The sequence below is a fragment of the Manacus candei genome, unplaced genomic scaffold, assembly GCF_025592945.1.
Source record: "Manacus candei isolate 608988 ecotype Guabito, Panama unplaced genomic scaffold, ASM2559294v1 h1tg000019l, whole genome shotgun sequence".
Classification (NCBI taxonomy): domain Eukaryota; kingdom Metazoa; phylum Chordata; class Aves; order Passeriformes; family Pipridae; genus Manacus; species Manacus candei.
In genome coordinates this window covers 5,513,769-5,537,624 of record NW_026138067.1, presented here as the reverse complement: position 1 = coordinate 5,537,624, position 23,856 = coordinate 5,513,769, and the positions used below count along the sequence as shown (strand labels likewise).

At 38.7% G+C, this 23,856-nt stretch overlaps 1 protein-coding gene across 1 annotated transcript; it reads right to left on the bottom strand.

Moving 5' to 3' along the window:
* Window positions 1-696: 696 nt before the first annotated feature.
* On the bottom strand, window positions 697-20,475 carry ATP6V1C1 (ATPase H+ transporting V1 subunit C1). The gene is made up of 13 exons (XM_051785182.1): window positions 20,365-20,475; window positions 16,299-16,481; window positions 14,189-14,256; window positions 13,035-13,120; window positions 12,229-12,323; window positions 8,521-8,612; window positions 7,321-7,419; window positions 5,904-5,972; window positions 4,515-4,607; window positions 4,335-4,428; window positions 3,721-3,818; window positions 2,431-2,557; window positions 697-1,304 (listed from the first exon to the last, which is right to left on the bottom strand). Exons 2-13 carry the CDS (start codon window positions 16,428-16,430, stop codon window positions 1,209-1,211), a joined length of 1,149 nt encoding a protein of 382 aa, XP_051641142.1. The 5' UTR covers window positions 16,431-16,481; window positions 20,365-20,475; the 3' UTR covers window positions 697-1,208.
* Between the last annotated feature and the right edge of the window lie 3,381 nt (window positions 20,476-23,856).

Below are 23,856 nucleotides of genomic sequence, written 5' to 3'. Positions count from 1 at the left end.
TCTGGGTTATGATTATAGAATCCACAGCTAAAAGCTCTACACTGCTTAGAGCCACAGCACCGGTATTTTCAGTTAGGGACTAAATACTTCAAATACTAATTTTGACAAATCAGTGCTCCTCCAGCCTAACTCTTGATTCAAGTCAGTTTTAAACAGTACTGCAGTTTTAACTGCATATTTAGCTACTCATATAGGTAGAATACTTGTAATAGCTGCTACTAAACAGCCCCTCTCTATACACATTAAAGGGAATTTTATATTCCCTATGTGGTAGAACAGATGTTGCAAAAAAAAAAAAAAGCACATTTAACAGTCCCCAGTATTCAAAGCCATAAAGTAGTCTCAAGCTTCAACTGATTGAAAAGAACAAAGAATTATCAAAAAATCCCAGCTCAGCCTAGCTTGCCAACAACCCAGCTTACCACCATCTTCCCAGTAATTCTCACATCTTTTCTTTAGAGTCAAAAAGATATAAACATGACAAACATTCATACAGAAGTTTGGCAGCCAAACAACACACTTGAGCATTTCTGCACAAAGCAAAATAAATTCCTGCATCTCTTTAAAGCATTTGTGCTGAAGCCAATTTCATTTCTGTACCAGGGCATGCAGGATGCAGCACTGGTTAAGACTTAATACATTGCTTCAGTTTAGACACAGGTACCTGCAGTTATATGTGGTACAAGAAAGTGACACTTTTGCACAGGTATGTTTATTTTTTCCTGTGTTTACAGTGCATCAACTGTAATTTTAAACCATTCAGAAAGCACAATTTCATACCAATTTTACATACTTTACATCACAGTTCAACAACGTTAACACAGTTGTATATACTAAATCAAATGAACAAAATGGCCATGAACATTTACACTATTCTTCTGTAAACAAGTTTTTTTTATAAACAATGGTAAATTGAATTAACACAGACCACCATATGAAAGAGGGATAAACTTTTCCTTAAATAAATCACTCTGTTTATAAATACTTCAATTCTCTCAATATACATTTACAGACATAGTCGATTAAAAGCTGATTACCTACACTGTCCTTGAAAAAGAAAATGTCTAGAGATGGACCACAGTGTGTTAAATTCACCTAACATAAGAAGCAAGCATATGATTAGTATAGTGTTAAAAGTATTACTGTACTTTAACCTCACTTCTGTTTGTTAACATCGACACTGAGAAGATTGTCATGTTAGGGAACTTTTACTTGAATTCCAGCAAGTTACAGTTGATCTTGTAGTACACGTATGGGTAGTACTCCTGTTGACTGAGGTTTAAACCAGGAATATCCATAGTTGCCTGCAAATAAAGTTTTGAAACCAGTTATAGCCTTACAATTCAGACTCCTATACAGAAGCAGATGAAATATTCATACGTTTTTGAAGCAAACAGGCCAGGCAAAGACTGCAAGCTTAAATTTTCACAATCAAGCAACTGTTTAACAACAGATAAAGTTAGAACTTTGACAAATGAATAACAGTATTTTTAGAATTAAATACAAGTGTTTTTTCAACATCGAAGTAGTTCCGTATCCGTTGCTACAGTAAACACCCACTTTATTACGTGGAAACACTGGCAGTTTCTGATAAGAATGTTATAAGGGTGCTGAACGATCCAGGAAGTTATGTAAAGTTCAGCACCTTTAATTTTCACCTGAATTGTCTCACATCCTTGTTCCCCAGAAGGGCCTGGAGATACTCTGGAAAAACATTACATTCAATATTACATTAAGAAAGATTATTTTTCATCTTTTTTAATCCAGCTAAACTTATGGTGTGGTATATATATTTATTTCATCTTTAACTATGAAAATCACTGCTTTTCAATACAAAACAAATTAGTAGAATAAGCCTGCCAGCAAACCAGTTTTAAACATGAAAATGAGACCTCTACAGATGGAAAGGCTGACTCCATTTTGACATCAATTCAGCCTCCTTCAGCAGAGAAGGACAACTATGTTAACTTAAAAACAAAGACAGCAATGCAAACAAAAAGTTTTGGTACTAAGGCCACTGTTGTCACAGACTGTGGACAATTTATGCATTCCTCTGGGCTCAAAAAAGATACAAAGCATGTTCAAGTTCCTTAAGCCTAGTTTGAGATCAGAGTTGACTTGGTTTAAATTCTTTGAGGACATGAATATGCAGTCCATTGGTAGTAGGAAAGAATATAGTAAGAAGAAATTACATGAGACTTTTAAACCAGACAGCTCATCAAATACAGTGGTTGCAACTTTAAATATCATTTGTCTTGCAAAAATGTAAAATAGAAGAGACATTTTTTATAAGGAGACATAATTCGCTATACCGTGAGAGAATGGAGAATATGGAGAGGTATAACTTTTTAATAAAGCCAAGACTTTTTTTTCCATTTAAACAAACTGAAACTAATATTGAAGGGGAGTAGCAGTCACAAAAATACTTACATCAATGATAGCTGCTGCGCTGCTGTCAAGGTGTTTGTATAAGTCATACAAAACCTCCCTCAGTTTCTTCATTGTTTTCTTATTAGGCTGAAGCAGCATTGCCTGGAAGTTAACTGGCAAACCATACCTGACAAAGTCAAGTAGAAAACTATGAAAATGCTGAAATAAACCTTCTTTTATATTTCAAAGCAAAATCTGATTTTATTTTGAGAAAGGATCCTATTGCTGAAGAGGAAATTCTGCTCATTACCATTTCTGCAAAACCATTCTGTTTCTACAATTCATGAGGCATCACCAAAGCAGAAATTCTTTCTTCAAGTTGAAAATAATAAAATAGAAGTGCTTTTAAAATAATTTAAAATCTTTGAATACTTAGTACAATCCTCTAAGTTACCTGAACTCTCACACTAAGTTTTGAACACTCCAATTAGTTTACTTGAAAGACTTTGCTTATGCACTTGGTGGAGAATCCAGTCTCTACTCAATCCTCCTTCTTAGAGGGCTTGAAACATTTGCCAACATTCCAATCAAGTTCAGCTTTCTTCCTTACTCAAGTTTTATCTTCAAAATAAGCCCATAGCAGCTATCTAGTGGACTAGAATGAAAGTTAATGTGATTTGTTTTCTTTTTATCCTCTGGTTGTTTCCTTTATAACAACTTATCAAAAAGGCTAAAAACACCTTCCCCTTTCCTGACTAAGGCAGGAGCCCTTTCAACTCTTAAAAAAAAAAAAAAAATCAAGGTCCTTCCTTCTGCAGAACAACTACAGCTGTTCTTAACTAGTAACTTCACTTGTGGATAGGTGTGAAGAAAAAAAGCAGAGAAAAATTACAGTTAGAAAATTGAGTGGTTTAATACTGAAAAGTTTAAACTACAAAATTCTTAGAAAAGCACATTTTCAAGAAAAAGCATACATTTCATGATGTCAAACTATTTTACTCAAAGCCCAAATACTTTTTACTCTGAACTACTCTACTTGGCTCTTGTTACATGCAGCTCATGAAGCAAGCTAGAAATCAGCAAATATGCCTTCCTGCTACTTAGAGAGCATGTTTAACTCCTAAAGCACTATTGGAAAGACTATCCACAGTACAAGATACATTATTACCTTCCTCAAATATTCCACAGCTGGCAACAAGAGTATTGCCATCAGCTGTTCTTACTGCTCTACTTCTTGCTTCCTCCTTCCCAAAAGAGCAGCTTCACATACCTCAGCTTGGTAATCCCAAGATAAACATAAAGTTCTACAAAGTCTAGGAAGAAAAGCACTGTTCAAATCTGCCTCCTTACCTTAAAACAGATTCAACAAAAACTCGTAATGCTTTCACATGGATCCATGCAATGAAAGCTTCACTGAAATTAACTTTCAGCCACCGAACTAGAGGCCCCTGTGAAAGGGAAGAGGAAAAAAAAATTAGGTTATTCAAACATCAGAAGAAGATCCAGCCCATTATCCATGTTTGAGCAGCTACTCAATATCTGTACCATGATAATAAAGACAAGTTTAAGGCAGATTACACTATAGACATAATGGCTCAAGGGAATTTGATACTAAGTAGAGAAATTTAATGAGACTTCCCATTGTCTCTTCAGTTCACCATCTCAGCTCTCATGAGCTAACTATATTAAAGATCATTTTACTAATATCTGATTATGTCATTCAAATACTTGTCCATTTTCAAACTTCATATATTATCAGCTGTGATGCCAGCCCTTGGTTCAATGCAGTGGGGAGCACTTATACTCACTTATCCTAGAGCAGATTAGCTGGGTGGCAGGCTGGATACAGCATGTCACCCTTGCAATGCTTTCTCAGAATCACAAGTTCATGAAATTTTTATGTACCAATAACAAGTCTTAGATGTCTCTCACATTTCTATAATAACTAGTTTATAAAGACTTACAAACTGTTTCTTCTTGTCAGTTGACAGTCTATTCATTTCTTCTTTATCAGCTTTCATCTCTTCTTCATTATACTGGAAGTCACGGACCAAAAACCTGCGTTTGGAAGTGGATAAAATCAGAAGTGGCTATGGAGATCCTTCAAAGCATGAGAGACAGAACACACATAAAATAAGCCTTACTTATACTCTCTGGCTTTGTGCTTGAAGTCATCCACTGCCTTCCTGAACAAGGTGACATTACAAAGGTAACTGTCTTGGTCCTCAAAGAGTACACTACATAGGAAAAAAACAAACCAAGTGTCAGAATTAATAAGGTTCAAGTCAGCACAGATCTGACATACAATAGCATATGTTGTACTTTATTGCTACAAGGCAAGAATATAAATGTAGATAATCTTATGGGATTTAGTTCCTGAAATAAACACCTTATAGAGAAAGTAACCAACTGCTCTTAATTACTTCCTTTGTAAAGGATGGCAGCTTATAATTCACAGAGACTTCTCCACTCAGAAACACTTCATATGATATTTGTTCAAAATAAAAATCATTTTACAAAAAAAGGAACTGAAACTGGCTCAGTACTGAAAAGTTTGGACTAGGGATTTATTAGAAGTATGTATTTTAAAGAAAAATTAAATGGATTTAAAATAGAAAAGTACACAAATTAAAAAAAATATAGGTTGGCAAGAGAAAGTGTTTCTTAGGCTGTAGATTTAGTATTTTAGAATTCAAAATAATACTGCTTATTTTGAGTTTTCATCTTAGGAAAAAAGCTTGAAGATATTTAGTCTGTTCCTCAATGTCATACTGTCTTCAACACAACCATTATCCAATAGTTTAACAAGTAGCCCTAGGTTGTGGTTTCCCAGTAATTAAGAATCATTAGCAGATCTCCCACTAGGCTTAAATTAATGCAACTCAAATGTGAAGTCATCCAGAGCAAGTTCAGATTTTGTAACTGGCTGGTAATATCAGATCTGTCTGATCAAAATCTCAGCCTGTCAGTTAAAATTAACCACATCAACACTTTGTACTACGCACTGACTTTATTTTCACTGTGGTAAAGTGGTTTTACAGTATTATCAAATTTGCCCATCGCAGACACCAAGCACTACCTTGGTACCAAGGATCTAAAGAGGCAAGTTACCTTTCTTTGCACATAAGAAATCCATTTACACTTCCAGTTCTTCATTCTTTAGAAGCTTTTGAAGAGTATCTACAACTTGTTTCAAGTTCCTCCGAATACAGACATAAAGCATACAGGCCAGCAGCCAGTACTTGTTGCTAATCCCCACAATGCCCCAGTTTGAAGCTGAATATGCCTGACCAGAAATGGATTAACTTTTCAATTCTCTTACTCTTCCCACATAAATTGAGTTTGATAACTTTGTTAATCCTAGAGTTAGAGGTCATTTGAATTTTTCCTCAACTACAACATGATCAGGCTTGATCAATAAACACATTTTGACAAGTTTCTGACCAATCTTTAAAATTCTAAGTCACTCCAGATAAAGAACACTCCTAAAACACAGCACACACAAATATGAGACTTAGCATTTAAAGACTTACTTGCTGGAACGTGGTACAACCATCTCTGCTAGTGTTTCATACTGCTTAACCCAGTCATTATAATTTACCCTAGAGAATACACAGGTTATGGTTAGACTTTTAGCACTGTAGTAAGAAATCTGAGATTAAAGGATCAAGTGTTTTTAAAAGGGTTAAAAGTATTTAATCATCACATCTTCCAACTCAGGTGTAGGTTGTCACAAATACTCAGGACATCAGGGACAGTACTCCTCTTGCTGTTTTTATAATTGCTGATAAATAAACTAAAATGATAGCAAAAATAATAAATTTTCAGTCTTCATGTAAATTTAAAGTGTAAAATTTTTGAAATAAAAGAACTATGAAATTAAATCAGTCATCATTAAGTACAGATCTCAGAGCACCAAATGGACTTAACTGTCAAGGTTGATCAGAAACTCCTTATGCAACTCTCCTCTTCTGAGTTACTAATAGGACTACTTTTTCCACAATTACAAACAGGTTCCCCATGGTCCTTGCACTTGCCTGAAGGACTGAGAATTTTGGAAGCCCTGCCTTTCTGCAGTTGGTGGTGAAGAGGTTCCATCCTTTCAACACCAAAAACAAAATCAAAGACAAGTAACAGCTGAGATATACTAACCAGCTGCTTTCTGTTGTAGTCACTGCAAAACTGTTTTTCCTTCACCAGAGTTTTACACCACAGACTCTACTGCTTCATTTCGGAAAGAAAGCCAGTGGGCTTTTTAGAAGTTGGAAGCTCTTTCTATTCCCAGCTCCAGAAAGACAGTCTAGTGCCATTTACTCATTTTACAAGAGTTTTGAGGGTGTCTGTATCATCACTTTCCTTGGCCAGGGGAAAAGATGGGGTTTCTGTTGTTTAAACATTTCAAACAGGAACCATCTGTTCCCCCAGCAAGCCATTGGCATGACATAAGCAGGGTTCCATTGGTAGAGACTTAGATCTAAGTAAAAAATCTGTGTTCTGGCAATCCAAAAACACACAGAGCAAAGCAGTAATGAGTTCACTCACTAGGTGGTGAAAGTCAACATACTTCTAACCAGGATAATTTAATTATTAAGCCTTCTAATGTAAAACAAATCATGTTTTTACTCAGCACTTACTATTTTCATAAGGATGCCTTCTGCAACATGACTAGTCACAGAAGACACTAGATAAGAGATTTAAGTCTAATCTCCTGTTTCTTCAAGAAATTCATGAGCACTTAGCATTCCTTATGATGAATTCTCATGAACAAAGGAATACAGGCACACAGGCTCATTTGCCTCTACTAAGGATCTGAATGTTTGTGTTTGCTCATCCAGGAAAGCCCTAAACAAATTCAGATGTCCTTTCTTACAGTATTATAGGGTTGTGAGATCTATTATTTGATTTAGATTTCTTATTTTATTCTGCTCTTAAGATGAAAAATAAACTTACTTTGGTACAATCACTAATAATGTGACCAAATATTCTGAATCAAGTACAAAGTCCTCTTTCTTTACAATATCAGCAAGACTTCTGGTTAGCAAGCTTCCCCTGCAGAGAAACAAAGACAGCCAGAACAATTACATGTTTAAGAACTGAATTTGTCTGGATAAGTTTACAGTGCTTGATAATAACATTTTCAAAAATACATTTTACCTAACCAATTGCTATTAGCAGAGCAAACAAAATGCCCTTACGTGCATTTTATATCGCACTGTCCAAAGTCACTGAAAGTTTTTATCAGTAGCTCCGCTGCTGTGCGTCATTTCCATATTCCAAATACCTCACATGCTTAGGCAGCCAACTTTTCTTTTTAAAAGTTATTTAAAACCACAAGAAGCATTAAAACCATGAATTGTGAATTCTACTACATGGAGCCTCAGAGTTACAAGTAATCTAGTACAGACTTATAGAACCTCAATAAAAACGTCAGAGCAGCCTATTGCCTCATATTCACAAAAGACGAAGAACATACATAGATTTAATGGGGCTCAGCTCCCAAATTACCATGGCTTAACACAGAAGTTATGGCTCACTCCTAAAACAGCTTGTCACATATTATCATTAGTATGACCCATATTTCTGAATCAGCCAGCAGGCTTGTACCATTAACTGTAATGGCAGGGTTGGGGCAAATTAATCAACCATATTTGCACAGAAGAACTACTGTACCTCAACTGTATTTCAGATAATCATCACACGTACGTGACAAGACAACATGCAGTCCCTGTTTAATTTGTTATCTGTGTGCTCACAACTGCTGTCTCTGCTGGTTAATAATGGGGGAAGAAACCCAGTAATATTAATATGCTTAAAGCATAAATTGGAGTGAAGGAAAGACTTCCTTGTTTAGACGAGAGACAACTTCGGAGCAGTGTTACACACCACTAACAGCAAGCTCCTCTCAAAAGCTCCAGCAGTTTATACTATTTGTACATGCTTTTGTGATTTCGTAATTGCTTTTCATTCACAAGTAAGCTAATACCAACCAGTCAGCTGGTAATAAATGTTCTTTTATGACAGCTGCTATTCAAGGTCAACAAATACCTCAGAAATACATTAAGCTTAGAGCCTGTATCACTCCACATTTTTTAAGTTTTCATGCTTAGATAACTTCCCCGTGCTAAATTAGCAAAAAACAATGTAACTTACGCATTCTTTCTTTCCAAATTCTGAAGATTCCCTTTCAGATTATTGTATGCCGAGGCTCTTGCTTTTAGATCATTGTCAATCTGGTTTACTCCCTTAAAGATAAAAAGAAAAGGAACAGTGTCTAAAGAACTAGAAGAGAACTCATGTTTGGCTTGCCATTTCTGCAAGACATCCTTCTCAAATCCATCCTCCAGGATAAATTAGCATGATTACCAAAAACTATTCATTCCCAGCTAAGTAACTTGGCAGTAAGTGGAAGAACACAAAACAAATGAAGCAATTAGTACGTCTTAAACAGCTGACCATACGCATATCTGTGTGTACCCTATACAAGGAAGTATTTTAAATCAATATACCCAGTAACAGTTGGGTAACAAAGAATGTGGCACAGTGTTGGTCTGGCATAATAATGCTGCCTACTGTCTGCTTCACTGCCTCCTCACTATGGTATGGAGGTATAAGCACATTAAAATTCCCAGGGACAATTTCTGAACACAGTCAAGGGAGTCTGGCTTTATATGGATTTATGCCATTGACAAAACATTTTGTTTGTATAAAACACTTCATCTGGGAGATCCAGATATGATTTTGTTTCCACAAAATAAATATCTCTTAAAAGCAAGGTCACTTAGTTAAATAGCGACCTTGTTTATGGTAACACCTAAGTTGGCTTGTCTGTAGCAGGAAAAAGTCATCAAAATCCTGACCATTCTGGTAGTTTTACTTGGCCACACATTAACAGCTTGCACCATTACAGACACAGCAATGCTTTAGACAAAATTCTCTGAAAATAAAAAAATTGATTTAAACAGATGAGTATTTCAGGCTATTTAAATTCTTGGACTGATATAACCTTTAGCAAAACTTGTGGAACATTTCAGCAGGTGTCACACAAGGCATGTACCTTCATGGAAACTATTTTACACTACAAGAAGTAACACTAACACTTTTTTTTTTGTACAGCTAGAAATCAGCATAGGGGAAAAATTAATCAGAAGCTACTAAGGTAGTGCCTTGGTGCACTTGGACTTTTTCCCAGACTGACAACCTTCCCCTCTGCCTTTTCCAAGGCTCAAGACTTTCAACAACAGTCTAACTATGCACTACTTAATGACAAAACCCCAAAACCATTGATACCAAACGCTGCCTTTACAAACCCATTCCATTCACCATTTCCTAATTGGCAACACTCTAGTTTCTCTCATTTGTAAAGTCAGTAGCCTTTTAAAAGAAGACTGTTCAGACAAAATCCTGTTACTGCGGCACTGGCTAGAGTTTACTGTAAACAACAACCAGCTTTGCTTCCTATTGAATGTTAGAGAATGCAGAACCACAAACCTCAGTGTCACAGCAGAGCTCTTGAAAATGTAATTGTGTAAAATTACCAAATGAAACAACAATATAAACTTCCTTTGGGGAGTAGAATTGGTGAATAACTCACAAAGGTCATTGCAAAAGGAGGCAGACTTGTGATATTGCTAAAGAAAGTATCAATCTAACTTAGTGAGCCTACTTCTACACATAGAAAACCCAGATGTTTAAACCACTTACAAAGTTGTTGGCAATACACAAGTGTCCTCTTGTAACTATACAACTGAGCTACTGTACATCACTGGATGCCTGGGCTGCTGAAACGGTTGGATTAGGGCACCAAGGCTATCAAGGTTGTCTCCTTGCATAACAGTCTTATGACTAATTTCAAATTCAAAGAATGACTAGATTAAGACAGCTGTCACATGGCAGGGATGTCATCTTTGAAGTATTCACTATTGACACTGGGGTTCATGGTACTTCTGAACATTATAAGCTGAAAAAACTTGATGGATATTTTCAGCAGATTTCATTTTATTTCAAATGTTTTTAGCACTGCTGTAATTTTTATTCAACTGACAAACTCCCCACTGCAATTGCTGTTACTCATTTTGGCAGACATCAGAACCTGCTGCCACAGTGAGTGAGGATATAAACCATACAGGAAAAATAGAATCTCATGATGTGACAAGCTTTTCAAATTATTTAACATGTCAAAAGGCTTCATAGATTTTAATTAATGTAGCTCTATCATTTTTTCTGTATCACCATGTTAATCACATGCCAAAGTGAAGACCTTAACTATGTCAGGACTCTCTTTGCCTTGGGACAAAACTGTTTGAAGTCCCACGACATGATTTCCTTGTAGAGTCACTTCTACAAGAACATAAGGCAGCTTCTTCAGTCATCTTCCTTCTCTGTCCCTACATAATACAAGTACAGCTAAACATGAAGAGGAATGGAAACCCTCAACAGGATGACTCAGGCCTAACTACAGCAGAGCTGTTTCTCTGCATTCAATATGCTGCCTAATAATTCAATGAGGTCCCTGATGCAGATGAAGAATGTAAGACACTTAAACTTCAGGTTCTGGTATTCAACTTTGCTGCAAGCAGATTATTTATCTAGCAAACTCCAGGACACAGAATAACATGCACTGAATCCTTGATAATTTTCAATAAAGGGCATGTCCCTTCATGTCCTTTGTTTCTTTTTCAGGAAGTTTAACTGCAACAGAAACAAGCTCTGTATTATAACAGCTGGAAATAGATTGAAACTTCATTTTTGATACCTTCTTCTTCTGAAGTGAATATGTACTAAAGTAGTGTCAGATATTAAGATTATTATATCTGTGAGATATTTTCAATGTGCAAATCTTAAGAGCCATGAGACAGACAGTCTTCCTCCAACAAAATGCCACACTGCAGATGTTTTCCAGGAATAGTAACTGACTGTAATTTGTGGAAAAACTTCAAGATGCAGTGATAGTCCCAAAGAAAATATCAAAAATTAAAAGTGTTAGTTGCATTCTCAGTTTTGTACCATATATTAAGATTTTGTAATCTCTGAAAAAAAAAATTAAATTAATAGGTTCAGGAATCTGCAGTTATAGCAAAGCACAAGTCTGTCCATCCCAACCCCAATTATAGTCCCTACTTAGCCATCATCAGAGTCTATCTCTATAGGTATCCAAAGAAGCCGCTTTTTTTTTCCAGGTTATGTATTTCCAGCTAGTGACAGACAATTCCAAGAGCCAGTCTGCAGATTACATAAAACAGGAAAGCAAAAAAAAAAAAAAGAAAAAGCTGTGAAGATATTAAAGCAAGAGTTGCTTACAGAGAACTCTCTCACTGTTTGACTACAGTCAGCCACTGCTGAGGACCCTGTCTAGGCTCACAGCAAACACAAACCAAATGAAACCCTCAAAGTACAAAACATTTTGCCAAGGTAAAGATGAGGAAAATGCATGAAAACTCTCAAATGAGCTTTTCTTACATCTAACACTGAAGGCTTATTTTTCTCCTCACAACTGAGTGCCACAGCTTTCAGAAGGTAAATAAGTTCCCTGGCTCACTAATAGCCCACAAGGTCTGAGAACATCAGACAAACAGCATGCTAGTATAGCAAAATTTGAATGTAAGCAACATCATCTGCTAGCTATTTATTTGTTAACTCAGTGACCTTAGGAAACAAAAATCAGGAAAGACAGCGTGATGGCTTTCAGGGAGCACTCTCCAAACCCTATCTGCCTCCTATGGATGTCTTTTGTTACTAACTGCTACAAGGTTCACTACTATTGTTATCTGACTAAAATAGACAAATAGCTTTGAGTAGCAAGTGTTGTGCATAAATATCTCAAGTTCAAATATGAAATTTTCATAAAACAAATTACCTTACCTTTGTAATAATTTCTGAAATATTCTTCAAGGATTGCTTGATTGGGTATTTGGCCATATCCCACTGGAACCTTGTTATGTAGGTGACCAAGTCAACTAAAATTGTAATGAACTTTGTTAAGATAGGCAACAAAAAGATAGAGGTATTATATTCCATGTAGAATTGCTGTAACAGAACAGAACTGTAACAGAGTCTTTGTGGACCTTGCCAAGTGTGGACCCTGTTGCTTAGAGAAATCTGAAAATAAACAATCAAGTTGTAGGTTATCCATGACTTCTGCCTTCAAGATATTGGTTTCTCCACCTCTGTAGACCCTAAATGATATTTACTACCAACTCAGTGATCGCTGGAGAACTACAGACAGGAGCAATTATTTTTTGCTCTGTGAGAAAAATGGGTTAGAGGAGGGAGGGTTACGAAGGCAAGAAAGGCGGTAGTGATTACATGGCTCACTTGAAGGCTCAGCTTTGTAAAACTACTTACGAGAGACACTACTCCAAGCCCCTACCTAAGAATCATGCTAATCACTCATATCAGCCTCTCTTCCATCAATATGAGCTGTGTTAAATTCTATGAAATGGCTTTGAAAACAAAGTACTGATTCAGAGACAAGTGCAGCTTTTTACTAAAATAAAATGCGCCCCGAAATCCTTCTCAGCAGGGCTGTTCTCAATCCGTTCATTTGAGGGTTGCCCTGACCCAGGTGTAGCACCTTGCACTTGGCTTCACAGAACCTCAGTAAGTTTCAGGATCACTGCCTTCCCTCCTACAGTTTTAGGATGCACAAATCATGGTTAACACTTTACCTCCATTAGCCAGAAGATTCTCCTGAACTTTATCTTTACTGTCTTCTAGAACATCAGCCATATACTGGGCCACTTTCTTTACAACACTGAAAAATGAAAGATAAAGATATGTAAAAAAACAAAAACAAAATATGCCATTTGAAAAATATCATTCACAAAACTGATTTTAAATTGCCTGAGATGGATCCAAAGTGATTGGGTCAAACAAGGACAATGATGATTGCTTTACATACAAGCATTCCAAGAGCACAAGCTGGGCTCAGTATCTGGAGGAGACTGACTTCTCAAAAATATTCCACAACTTTATTGAAAACCTTCTTTAGTGTTGCTACTCATCAGTTCTCAGCAAGGTGAAGTGAGCTCCCTCATATTGGTGTAGACTTCAAATGTAATTCCAAACTTTTTGGAAGTCTGTAATACTTTCAAAATCCTAACTCTTTCTAAAAATAGACAGTGAGGTAGAAATTATCAATAATCTAAATTAAACACAAGGCAACTCTGACAAGGAAATCCGATACTCAAGACCTGCTTACCTGACTAGAAAAGCCATTTATAACATTACTCACATGGGCCATGATAAATAGTTTCCTATTCTACTTAAAACAACTACTTAAAACTTCTCTCCTTGAAACAGAAGATGGCTCCACAAGTTCTGGTTATGTGAAATATTGTTACTTTTGCTCAAAATAATTTTCCAAGGGCCAGTAGTTACTTCAAAATTAACAGGTCTTGCATTTTAATATTAATGCTGTTTAAGCATTTCTGTGGATTAGGAAATAATTTGGTACATTCTCAAAGTCTGTAAATTGTACTCTTGCTAAAAAAATAAGCTTTTAGTCCTTTATACCATCACTTCCTGAAGCTGCCAGACTCAATTCTTAACCATTCTCCAGGACCCAGCAGCACATAGCACTACTGTAGGGACAACCATCCTTCATCAATGCATATTCCACAAGAAGTTCAGATTGTTTTACTTTTTTCAAGAACAGATACTAGGAAAACCAGCATCCTAGCTTTCTGAAATCTTAGCTTGCTGACTGCCTGCAGAGGATCACTATGGAACAAAAAATGCTGAAAATAACCTGTCTATTATTAGGACTCAGCAAACCATCATATCATTAATATTTTGCATCCTAGTCAAAATAAGCTGTTACCTCTCCACAAAAGCATCCAGTTTAGCCAGCTCATCTGACAAACCAACCAAAACATCCAGTGTGCCAACCTAGAAGCAAAGATCAAAATGCATTAGTAGTTGTATATAAACATAAAAGGTAAAACCAAATAACAATAAAACTTAAATCTTCCCAACAGGCAGCTTTGCAGAACTACATGAAATGCTGGACTCTAAGACTTCAGACTTGTCGATTTACCAAAGTCACACTGTGTTTCATTTGCTCAAGAGACTCCCATAAAGCACTACAGTATCAGATTAACTCACTAGTTTGGTACATGGTTTCAGTCCAGCAATCCAGCCATCCAAAACATGTTAAAACAAAATTTAATTTATGAATTGGCTGTATTTCCCACAAGGCACTAGCTTCAGCATTTGATTTACTAGTTTAGATCAAATCTGAAATTTCTCTAATCAGGAGTCAGTGCTGGAGGCCACCAGAGGACATTGAAAACCCTGACGATACAAGAGTAGTGCAGCAGTCAGACCAACAAGAGTCTGGACTTTTTGCATCTGGGGTAACAGAACATCTGGCTTGTCTGGCTTTCACTCTTTCTTCCCTTCTCCTCCAGAAAACACTTTCTTGCCTAATTTCAAGTAGTTATCTAGAGTACACATTTCTTGCTGAAATATTACAGGGCATAAGTGAATCTTCTGTCTAGCCAAGACACTATAACATTATTTGTAGAAATCTATGTTCTATACATTTGAGCACTCAGATTCACATTATTCCTTTTCTCTTTAGCCTTGAAGCAGAAAGGAGCAGAATTATTTAAGAAACACCACAACCACATCACTTTCTATGCCCCACCTTCTTCTAAGCCACATGCAGAATAAGGAAGCTCATGTTTTAACTAGTCACTTACAAGCCAGAGGACAAGTAAGTCTTCAAGCAATAAGGTTGCTGTTCAGTGGAGACTAAATCACTGTTTCAATGAGTTTTAGCCAAAGGATCTCAGTCAAACAGTTTTATCAGGTCCACAGAAGCCAAACTTTATATAAGGTATATTCAACTTCTGCCCTACAGGAAGTGGAGTAGAAGCAAAATCAATCGTTTCTAGCCCTAATGGGCCCCATCAGTTTTCAGTGACAACTCCCCTAAGTGCTGTAGCCATCCTGACTTATGCCAAGGATCCCCTGGGAGGAGACAGACATTTGTTTAGTCCCTATTCTAACTCAGGACAGTCCGAAGTCATGGCAGTTGGAAGATCCTCTTAAAAGACACACTGAAGCACTTTGTGCCTGGGCTTGTTCCATAGCAGAGACAGGAAGAAGGCATCACACCACCAGAACTTGATCCACTATGTAGACAAAGATGAATGCCATTTTTTTTCTCTTCATTTTTATAAACTTTGATGAACTTTCACTCCACTAAACTGAGCTCACAATTCTTCTTGTTCAATAAATATTCAGGTGTCAGGATAGACCTTTTCTCAACAAATACACTGGCTTGTAACTTTTCCATATGCTGATGATCATATTAAACCAAAATAAACTGCTTTAATATTTTCTTCCTACTTGTTTCTCACAGGAATAATTTAAACAGTTTTTTTCCCATTTTCCATAACACACTGGCAGGTCACACTGGAATGCTCAGCTAGAGATAACCACTACTTTAACAGAAGAATGTTACTTCTGGACAGAGAAAAGGCAGCAGCTGTTTGACTACCCTGTATTTTAAACTGAGCCTTTCCACTGCATCTCAGATAGAAAAGGAACAGACAAAGCAGAAGGAAAAAACAAAAAAAGCAAAACAAAACAGTCAAACTATCATCTCAGTACTCAGATCACAAGTTTCCATTTTTCTTCCCCAACTAACTGCTAGTAGCATAAGATCATCCTTGGAAAAACTGCTGTATTAGCTGAAAGAACTCAGGTTGCTGAACCTTTAAAGCATACAGAATGAGCAAAGTTCACAAAAAAGGTAACTGTTGTCTCAATTATTTTTTGAGATCCACACATAAACATCAAAAGAAGTCAGCTGTACTCCCTAAAGCATCTGCAAGTACTCCTCACCTGCAGTTTTAGTCTAGAGAAACAAAGATGATGCAAAACAAACACACTTCTTAGGAGATGACACAGGGTTTACATACCTTCAAGTCCGGAATGTTGAACTTGGAATTAGTAGAAAGATTGTTGTGTTTTGTAGTTGCTGCATGTAGTTTCTCCCACGTCTGTTGACAGGTTTTTTCCCCAGGAGCAGAAATCAGCCAAAACTCGGTCATTTTTCTGCCTTTATCTTGATGCTTTCTGCTTCTGAAGATAAAGGCAGGACACTATTAAAAGGAAAGCAAGGGAGAGAAGAAAAAATATCTGCCATTAATGCAGCATTCAAAGCTTGGCCTGAAGAAAAATATCTCATTCCATGTTACTAAAGTGCAGTTCCAATCACTTTAAGAGATTTTACCCAAGAGTATCATGTGGTTTCAAATTCATTTTTCCTATCTTCCAAATCACATCTGCACAGTTGGAAAGTCTTTTTAAACTGCCCATGCTGCAAGTTAAGGTGGGCTGAGTTTGCAACATTAGCATCTTTCAATTGTACTTTCACAGAAAGATTACAAGCAAACAATCTAACTGAAAATAAATCCAAAAAACAGGACCCAAATCATATTTTCACAGCTGCATGTATTTTCCAGCTTCTGTACAACAACTTTTTCTGAATGTATCAGAGAGAAAAAAAGGGAAAAACCAAACAAATTTCAACTCTGACATTATATCTTTTCCAATAATTTTTCAGATTAGGACAGTTTTTTAAAGTAAATAAATGCCAAAAATTACTTAAGTGCAAAAAAATTTAGTCTATTCTTTCATGCAACTAAGGTTCTCCTGGCAGCTAAAAATTTCAATGAAAAGGGGAACGTTTCCTAGCCTTGATGTCTCTGTTGCTATTGTAGATCATCAGTAAAGTAACACGTACTGGCATTAGTCAAGAGAGTGTTGGTACTAAACATAAATGATGTTGAGTTACTTTGCAGACAAGTTCAAGAAGTTAGGAGCATATATGTTCTGTGACTAAGAAACACAGGTTGCTGGTTGACAGCTGCTGGATTTTTTTTAGTAAGGGAGTGAAGAACAAAATCAAAGTGCACCTTGACAGAATCTAAATGTCAAATTTTGATATCTGCAATGTCTTCTGTAGCAGCTTTAAATGAGTGGAGATTAACCTACCTTTCGTGAGCACAGACTACAGCACTCAATCTTTTTGAGGAAGAACAAATCACATATTGCATTTTTAAGAATTAGAATGTGGTAGCAAACTTTGCCCAAAACACCATACATAGGTCTTTCATCCGTGTTATCATTGTAGGGGCAACAAGCTACCAAGTAAAAGACAGAAGAGTCATAACACAGAAATCCAGAATCCTATTCAGTAAGAGAGATGGAACACTGCATTCTCATGTTTTCCTCAAACATAAATACCCTCTAAAGAATATGTATAAAATTTCCAGAGATTATACTGGCTAAGGAAACAATTATGTGTTTACAATGACACAGTCTCACTCCCTGCATTACAGACTGGGAAAATCAGCTCACCATTAAAATTTTAAATGTCTTTTCCCATGAAAAAAAAAAAAAATTAATAGACCCATTGCAAAGAAAAATTGCTTTCAATAAGTAAAGTTTTCCAACCTTTCAAAGTTAGCTTTCCAAGACCAACTCTTCAGACTTCATATGATGACTCCAAATCTACCATAAACAAGCCTGAAGTTACAAACACCTAACAGACTTGCAGCAAATCTTTTTTTTATGCTAACATCCCAATGAATTATAGCATTTTATGATTCCTTAATATGTGAGGCAAAAATTAATTGTTCATCTGAATAACCAGGGTCCTTCTCTCCTGCTTAAAGTCACATGGCACAGGTGTAACAGTTGTAGCTCCCAGGAATCATTAACCCAATGAAGTTCCCTTCCTCACCATGTCTGCGTCATTGGTTTTCCTGAAGTTCTGCTCCATTTCTAATAGGCATGGAAAGGAAGATGATTTCCCATTCAAGGTACTTACTCAATGGAGTTTTATCAAATACATACAAAGAAAAAAGCTTGATAGAAGAGTTTTAAGTGTTTGTATTATGTGAGAGGGCTTGAAATCAGAACTACGGGGAATACCAAACAAGAAGTGAAGAAAGGAGAAGTGCTACAGAATGGTTAGAAAAACAGAAACAAATGCTGGTTGGACAAAGAATACATATAGACCCAGTATAAAATGAAAGCCAAGAAATTTAATGAAAGGGACCACAGGATAAAGCAGGAAATACAGAAAAGAATGGATAAGTAAGCTGTTGCTCACACCATGCAACTCTATGACCAGCACCTTTTTGTAATGTACTGAGCAGAACGTGTCATAGCACAGTTCCACTGTGGCTCTTCGCTATTTTTGCTGTTTCAATTGTTTCAGCCATACACACTTTAGAAATATTCACAAATGGATATCCCCACACATAAATGGAATGGCCCACAACACATATATTTCTCAGTTTTAAAACATTCAATATCATAGTACAAGTACAGATAATCAAGCTGATGCTTTCAAGGTGGTGTTTTTTTCCTAAACATTGTCCATTCCATACCCTACCACACTAAAATATTTTGAGTACAAACCATGGTCCTAGTTCTGCTGAATGTGGGTAAAGTCACCCATTAATGGGTGCAATTGCTTCCAAGAGGCCACTGTAAGCAATTTCTGGCCAACACCAGCAAAATGAGTTTGCTATATAACCGAAAAAAAAGTTAGGAAAATGAGAAACAAAGTTTATACAAGAATCTCTCTACAGACCATGCTGATCCAAAGTTCAGGCCTTCCAGTGACAGGTTCTAGAATTCCAACTTTATGGACAGCACTGAGATAGCTACCTTGATATTTACAGTTCTACAGGTCATTGAACTATTTTAACACTGAATGATGAAAACTTTCATATCTCAAAAACAAAAATAAATTCAACCTTGCAAGACCAGCAGTGCTCTAACCCATCTCTATCTCATTCACTACTATTAAAGAATGCAAGTTGTCACTTATAAGGGCTTAAGAAATTGATTACAATGCTCTTTTATCATTTTAGATTCAACAATTAGGCACCATCCCTTGGGGGAGTTTCCCATAAAGTAACACTGAAGTGTTAACAATTCTTCCATGTGCAGTTACAAAGAGACTTCAGTAACATAAACACATCACCAAGATGTTCTACTAGTCAAATAAGCACTGCTCGTCTCCAAAATGCTTGCACTGTTTCATCCCTTGAACTTTTCCTCTGAAGTACCTGGCCCTGAATCTTCACTACTCTAATGCCTGAACTAAGTTTGAAATATTATTTAAAATGTATTTTGCATTACTACCCATCATTTATACTGCTTCATCCCTACGTTATTAGGAAAAATGGACTTCCAAAGAAAAATTTTCCATGCAGTACACTACAATCTAAAAGAAAACCTCTCAACAGCTTTTTCAGTGCCGTTACTGGAAAAACATAGTGATGTCAAAACAGAATCTCAGCTAAGGTCCCCAGGGTGAAGCTCGCTCTCAGAAATCACTTCTGACGCTCAGCCTCCACGTTTCACAAACAGAAGCGGCCACAACGAGGAAGCCGGGGAGATTTCGAGATTTCACAAGGAGTCGTCCCCCCGCTCGTGCGGAGGCGATCTGGGCCGGCCTGTGGGCGCTGCCCTCGCTGCCCACGGAGCCGCCGACCTCGATCACCGGGATTAGCCGTCAGTTCCCTTGGCCCCGCAGCCGCCGGTGCTCCCGGGGCCGCGCTGTCACTTGGCCCTGCCCGAGGTGAACCCCCGCAGAGCCGCGGCCGGGCGGCCCCAGGCCCGGCACAGCCTCGGGGGCCGCGGGACCGCCGGGCCCGGCCGGCGCTGCCCTTCGCGCCAGGCCCGGCGCCGGGGGAGGCCGGGGCGCTGCGGCAGCCGCTCGGGGCAGCGCAGGCACCTGTCCTTCCCTCCTTCCCCGTTCCCCTTCCGCTCCCGGCCTCGCCCCGCCGTTACCGTCACTGCTCCATCCTAAGCCCGGCCCGGCCCGGCCCCCCCGTTACCGTCACCGCCCCATCCCCCGTCCCATCCCCATTCCCGGCCCCCCCGTTACCGTCACTGCCCCACCCCATTCCCCATCCCCATTCCCCATCCCACTCCCCATCCCATTCCCGGCTCCCCCGTTACCGTCACTGCCCCATGCCCGGCCCGGCCGCGCCGCCCGCACACCCGCCGGCGGGTCACGTGACCCGCGGTCAGCTGACGCCGCCGCAGCGCCGAGCGCGCGCGGGCGGAGCAGCGGGCGGGGCAGTGACGCGACCGCGCGGGGACTGACGGGGGCGCGGGGGCCGCGGGTTCGAGACGCGGCTCGGTGTCATCGCCGCTCCTCTTGTCTGCGCCGCGGACAGCGACTGCCTCAGGGCCCGGCGGGCCCCGCCCACTTCTGATAAATAAATATGGGCTCGATGAAGGAATTCGTGTGAAAACCGCGTACGGCTGAGGGCGGCCCCCCGCACCGCGGGGAGCAGATGTTGTTGGGGAGGCTCTGTACGATTCTGCAGAGAAGGATGGTCGGGTTTGAAAGAGTGTGTTTGTTCTTGGCTGCAGTCAGTAGATTTTCTTCAGATCACAGAACCACAGAATCAATTAGGTTGGAAAAGACCTCTGAGATCATCGAGTCCAGCCTATGACTGAACACCACCATGTCAACTAGACCATGGCACAAAGTGCCACGTCCAGTCCTTCCTTAAACGCTTCCAGGGACGGTGACTCCACCACCTCCCTGGGCAGCCCATTCCAGTATCTAATCACCCTTCCTTTGAAGAAATTCCTCCTAATGTGCAACCTAAACCTCCCACAGCACAGCTGGAGGCTGTATCCTCTTGTTCTATCACTTGTTAGCTGGGAGAATGCACCAACCCCACCTGGCTACATCCTCCTTTCAGGGAGTTGTAGAGAGCGATAAGGTCTCTTCTCTAGGCTAAACAACCCCAGCTCCCTCAGCCGCTCCTGGTCAGACGTGCTCCAGACCCTTCACATCTTCTCTGGGCCCCCTCCAACACCACAGTGTCCATTCTCAACTGAGGGGCCCAGAACTGGACACGGGACTCAAGGTGTGGCCTCACCAGTGCCAAGTACAGGGGGAAAGATCATCTCTTGGAAAACACACAGTGCTGGAATATGCAGAGGTAGTTCAGGGATCACAACTACGGGAACATGTGTGCTGCAATGCTTTACTGCTGTCAGTCTGCAGCAAAAGGCTTGGGAGAGAAGGACACCAGGGTGCAAGTGACGAGTGGGAAAACATGGACTTGGAAAGAAACTGTTGCAGTGTTATTTTGGCACCAAACCCCATTTGTCTTACTTTGCACTATAAATGCTGAGTGAAAAAGAGCGGTTGTAAATTGCTCTATTACTAACAAAGTCAGTTGTTTTTATTGTGTGAAACTGCCCGTCATCTTAATTCACAACATTATCTGGAGAAAGCAGGAAATGTACACAAAAAGCAAACAATTTTAGTTTGCTGGTTTTGGGGAACCAAATGGTTTGTTCCTATTTTTCTTAGTTGTTTGATGTTTCTTTTTTTGGGGGAGTGGTTTCAAATACGCAAGAGTTGGGGCCCTCTTATAGCTGCAGGCAGCTACTGGGGAACTGCAGCACAGAGGAGGAACAAATGTCATCAGGGATACCAGAAAGGTGGCTTCATATAATTCCAGCCCAGCAAAGAAAGGGGCTTTAGGTCTCTGGGAGCAACTCCAGGCCTCTACTCCAGTGCTTTTCTCCCCCTTAAGTATTTTTAGGTTTAGAAGCTCTGAACTCTGCTTAGTCAAGTTCAAAGTATGAATGTTGTTAAACAACACCTGATGGGACAGGTTAGTCTTCCTTCAGCCATTTATGTTGTCCTTCAACCACCAGAGGCTGCTGAAAATGTTCCCATTGCTGAACTGCCCACAGCCATTTTTAATACTCTTGACATGCTCCTACTGGTACAATTTTGTTAGAGAAACTTTTTTCATATCAGTATAAAAAAACTTACCCCAAAAGAATTCAGTAAAATAGAAACTTGCCTACCTTAAAAGTGGGCAAACTTATTTTTAAATACTCACATTAACAATTCCATCAAGAATAATTTCTTAATAGAGGAATTACTAAGTAAGTCTTCAATGAAAATTCTTATAAAACTTCACAATGGACACATTTTCTCATTATTATTGCAAGCTATTTCCTCAAAATGTGGCAATATATGCCATATGCCAACACTAACCAGCAAATGCAAGACATTATCTATGTTATTTTTGGAACAAGAGAAGATTTTTTTGAGTCATTGTAGCTCCAAGCTATCAGACAGAAACTTGGCATCAACCTCTATAAATAAACAGAGTGGTTAGTAAATGATACTATAAAAGCAGTACTTAAGAGAAGAACAGCAAGCATTTGTAACCTGCACAATGACAACAGGCTTGTAGAACTGCAGAAGGGGCTTCTGAGAACAAGGACCTATGAACTGCCATTTAAAGTCCATTGCCTAATGTGGTTGGTTTTATAATGATATTTGCCATTTGGTTAACTGAGATCAATGAGGTACAAATCAGGCCTGTAGGCAATCTATAACTCTTCACTAGAAAATAGAAAACAACAAACAAACAAACCACCACAAAACAAACAAAAATTACCCCCCACACATACAAATCAAATAACTGGGATATAAATGCACAGTAACAGTGAGCTGCAACATGGTCTTTAAGCAAGCAGTTGGTGAGAAACTCAAGCCAGGTGTGCAGTAACAATAAATGCTGTCAAGGAGAAAACTGTAAACAGTAACACCTAAAACCACAGCTGCTACAATAGGAGTGGGTATATGGTAGATTAAGCAAATATGTTCACTAATATTTTTATAAACATGCTTTTCTGTACCATTGCCCCATTTGACCTGACAGGGATATTTTTATTAAGACTCTGAAGCCTGAAAAAAAATAGTATATGTTTTTTTTTTTTCCTATATCTTGAGAAATCTATTTGTTAAAATTCCATTCAGGGAGGAGAGAACTGTAATGTGTCTTTTTTATCTCAATTATTTTCTGTTGTAATTTTTGAAAAATAATAGTCTCAAAATCATTGCACAGAAGTTTCATTCTACAATCCGAATATATGTCAAAGATGACTTTTGATCAGCTCTCCACATAGGCCTGTATTCAGCTTTGAATATCTGAATGACTCATCTTTGCTGATGAATACTCTTCTGCACAGGCTAAACACAGATTGACTTGAGTGTACACTGGGGTGCACAGAGGTGTTTGAGGTAAAACTACTTAGGATTGAGAAAGCTTACGTAGGGGTTAGCAAGAGGTGGCAGGGCTTAGAGTTGTCCTTGGATATGATCTTTTACCAGCTGCATGAAGTGGTTGCTCTTTTAAATTTGGAGAGCAAAAATAAGAACATATGAGATGGGCTATGGAGTATCTGCTGCTGTTTGAAAATCCTGGTGATGAAAGTAACTCTACCCAGGCCTAGAAGGGTCCCACAGGGTTTATATGACCCCAGGCATGTGTGCTGCCCCAGGCAGCAATGGGGAGTCCCCAGTGAGGGAATCCACGCCTGCTGCACAGGAACCTTGGCCAAAAAACCTATTGCAGGCTGCTGTCAGGAGCCATCAAAGGACTCTGTCCCATGGAGTCCCTC

Bases quoted from the DNA above. Each gene is read 5' to 3' on its own strand.
- ATP6V1C1 (XM_051785182.1), bottom strand. From the start codon at position 16,430: ATGACCGAGTTTTGGCTGATTTCTGCTCCTGGGGAAAAAACCTGTCAA. The intron at 13,121-14,188 runs GTAACAGCTTAT...TTCATTTTTCAG, and splicing joins CTGGATGCTTTTGTGGAGAG to TGTTGTAAAGAAAGTGGCCC. The intron at 2,558-3,720 runs GTAAGGAGGCAG...TGACTTTGTCAG, and splicing joins TTTGTTGAATCTGTTTTAAG to GTATGGTTTGCCAGTTAACT.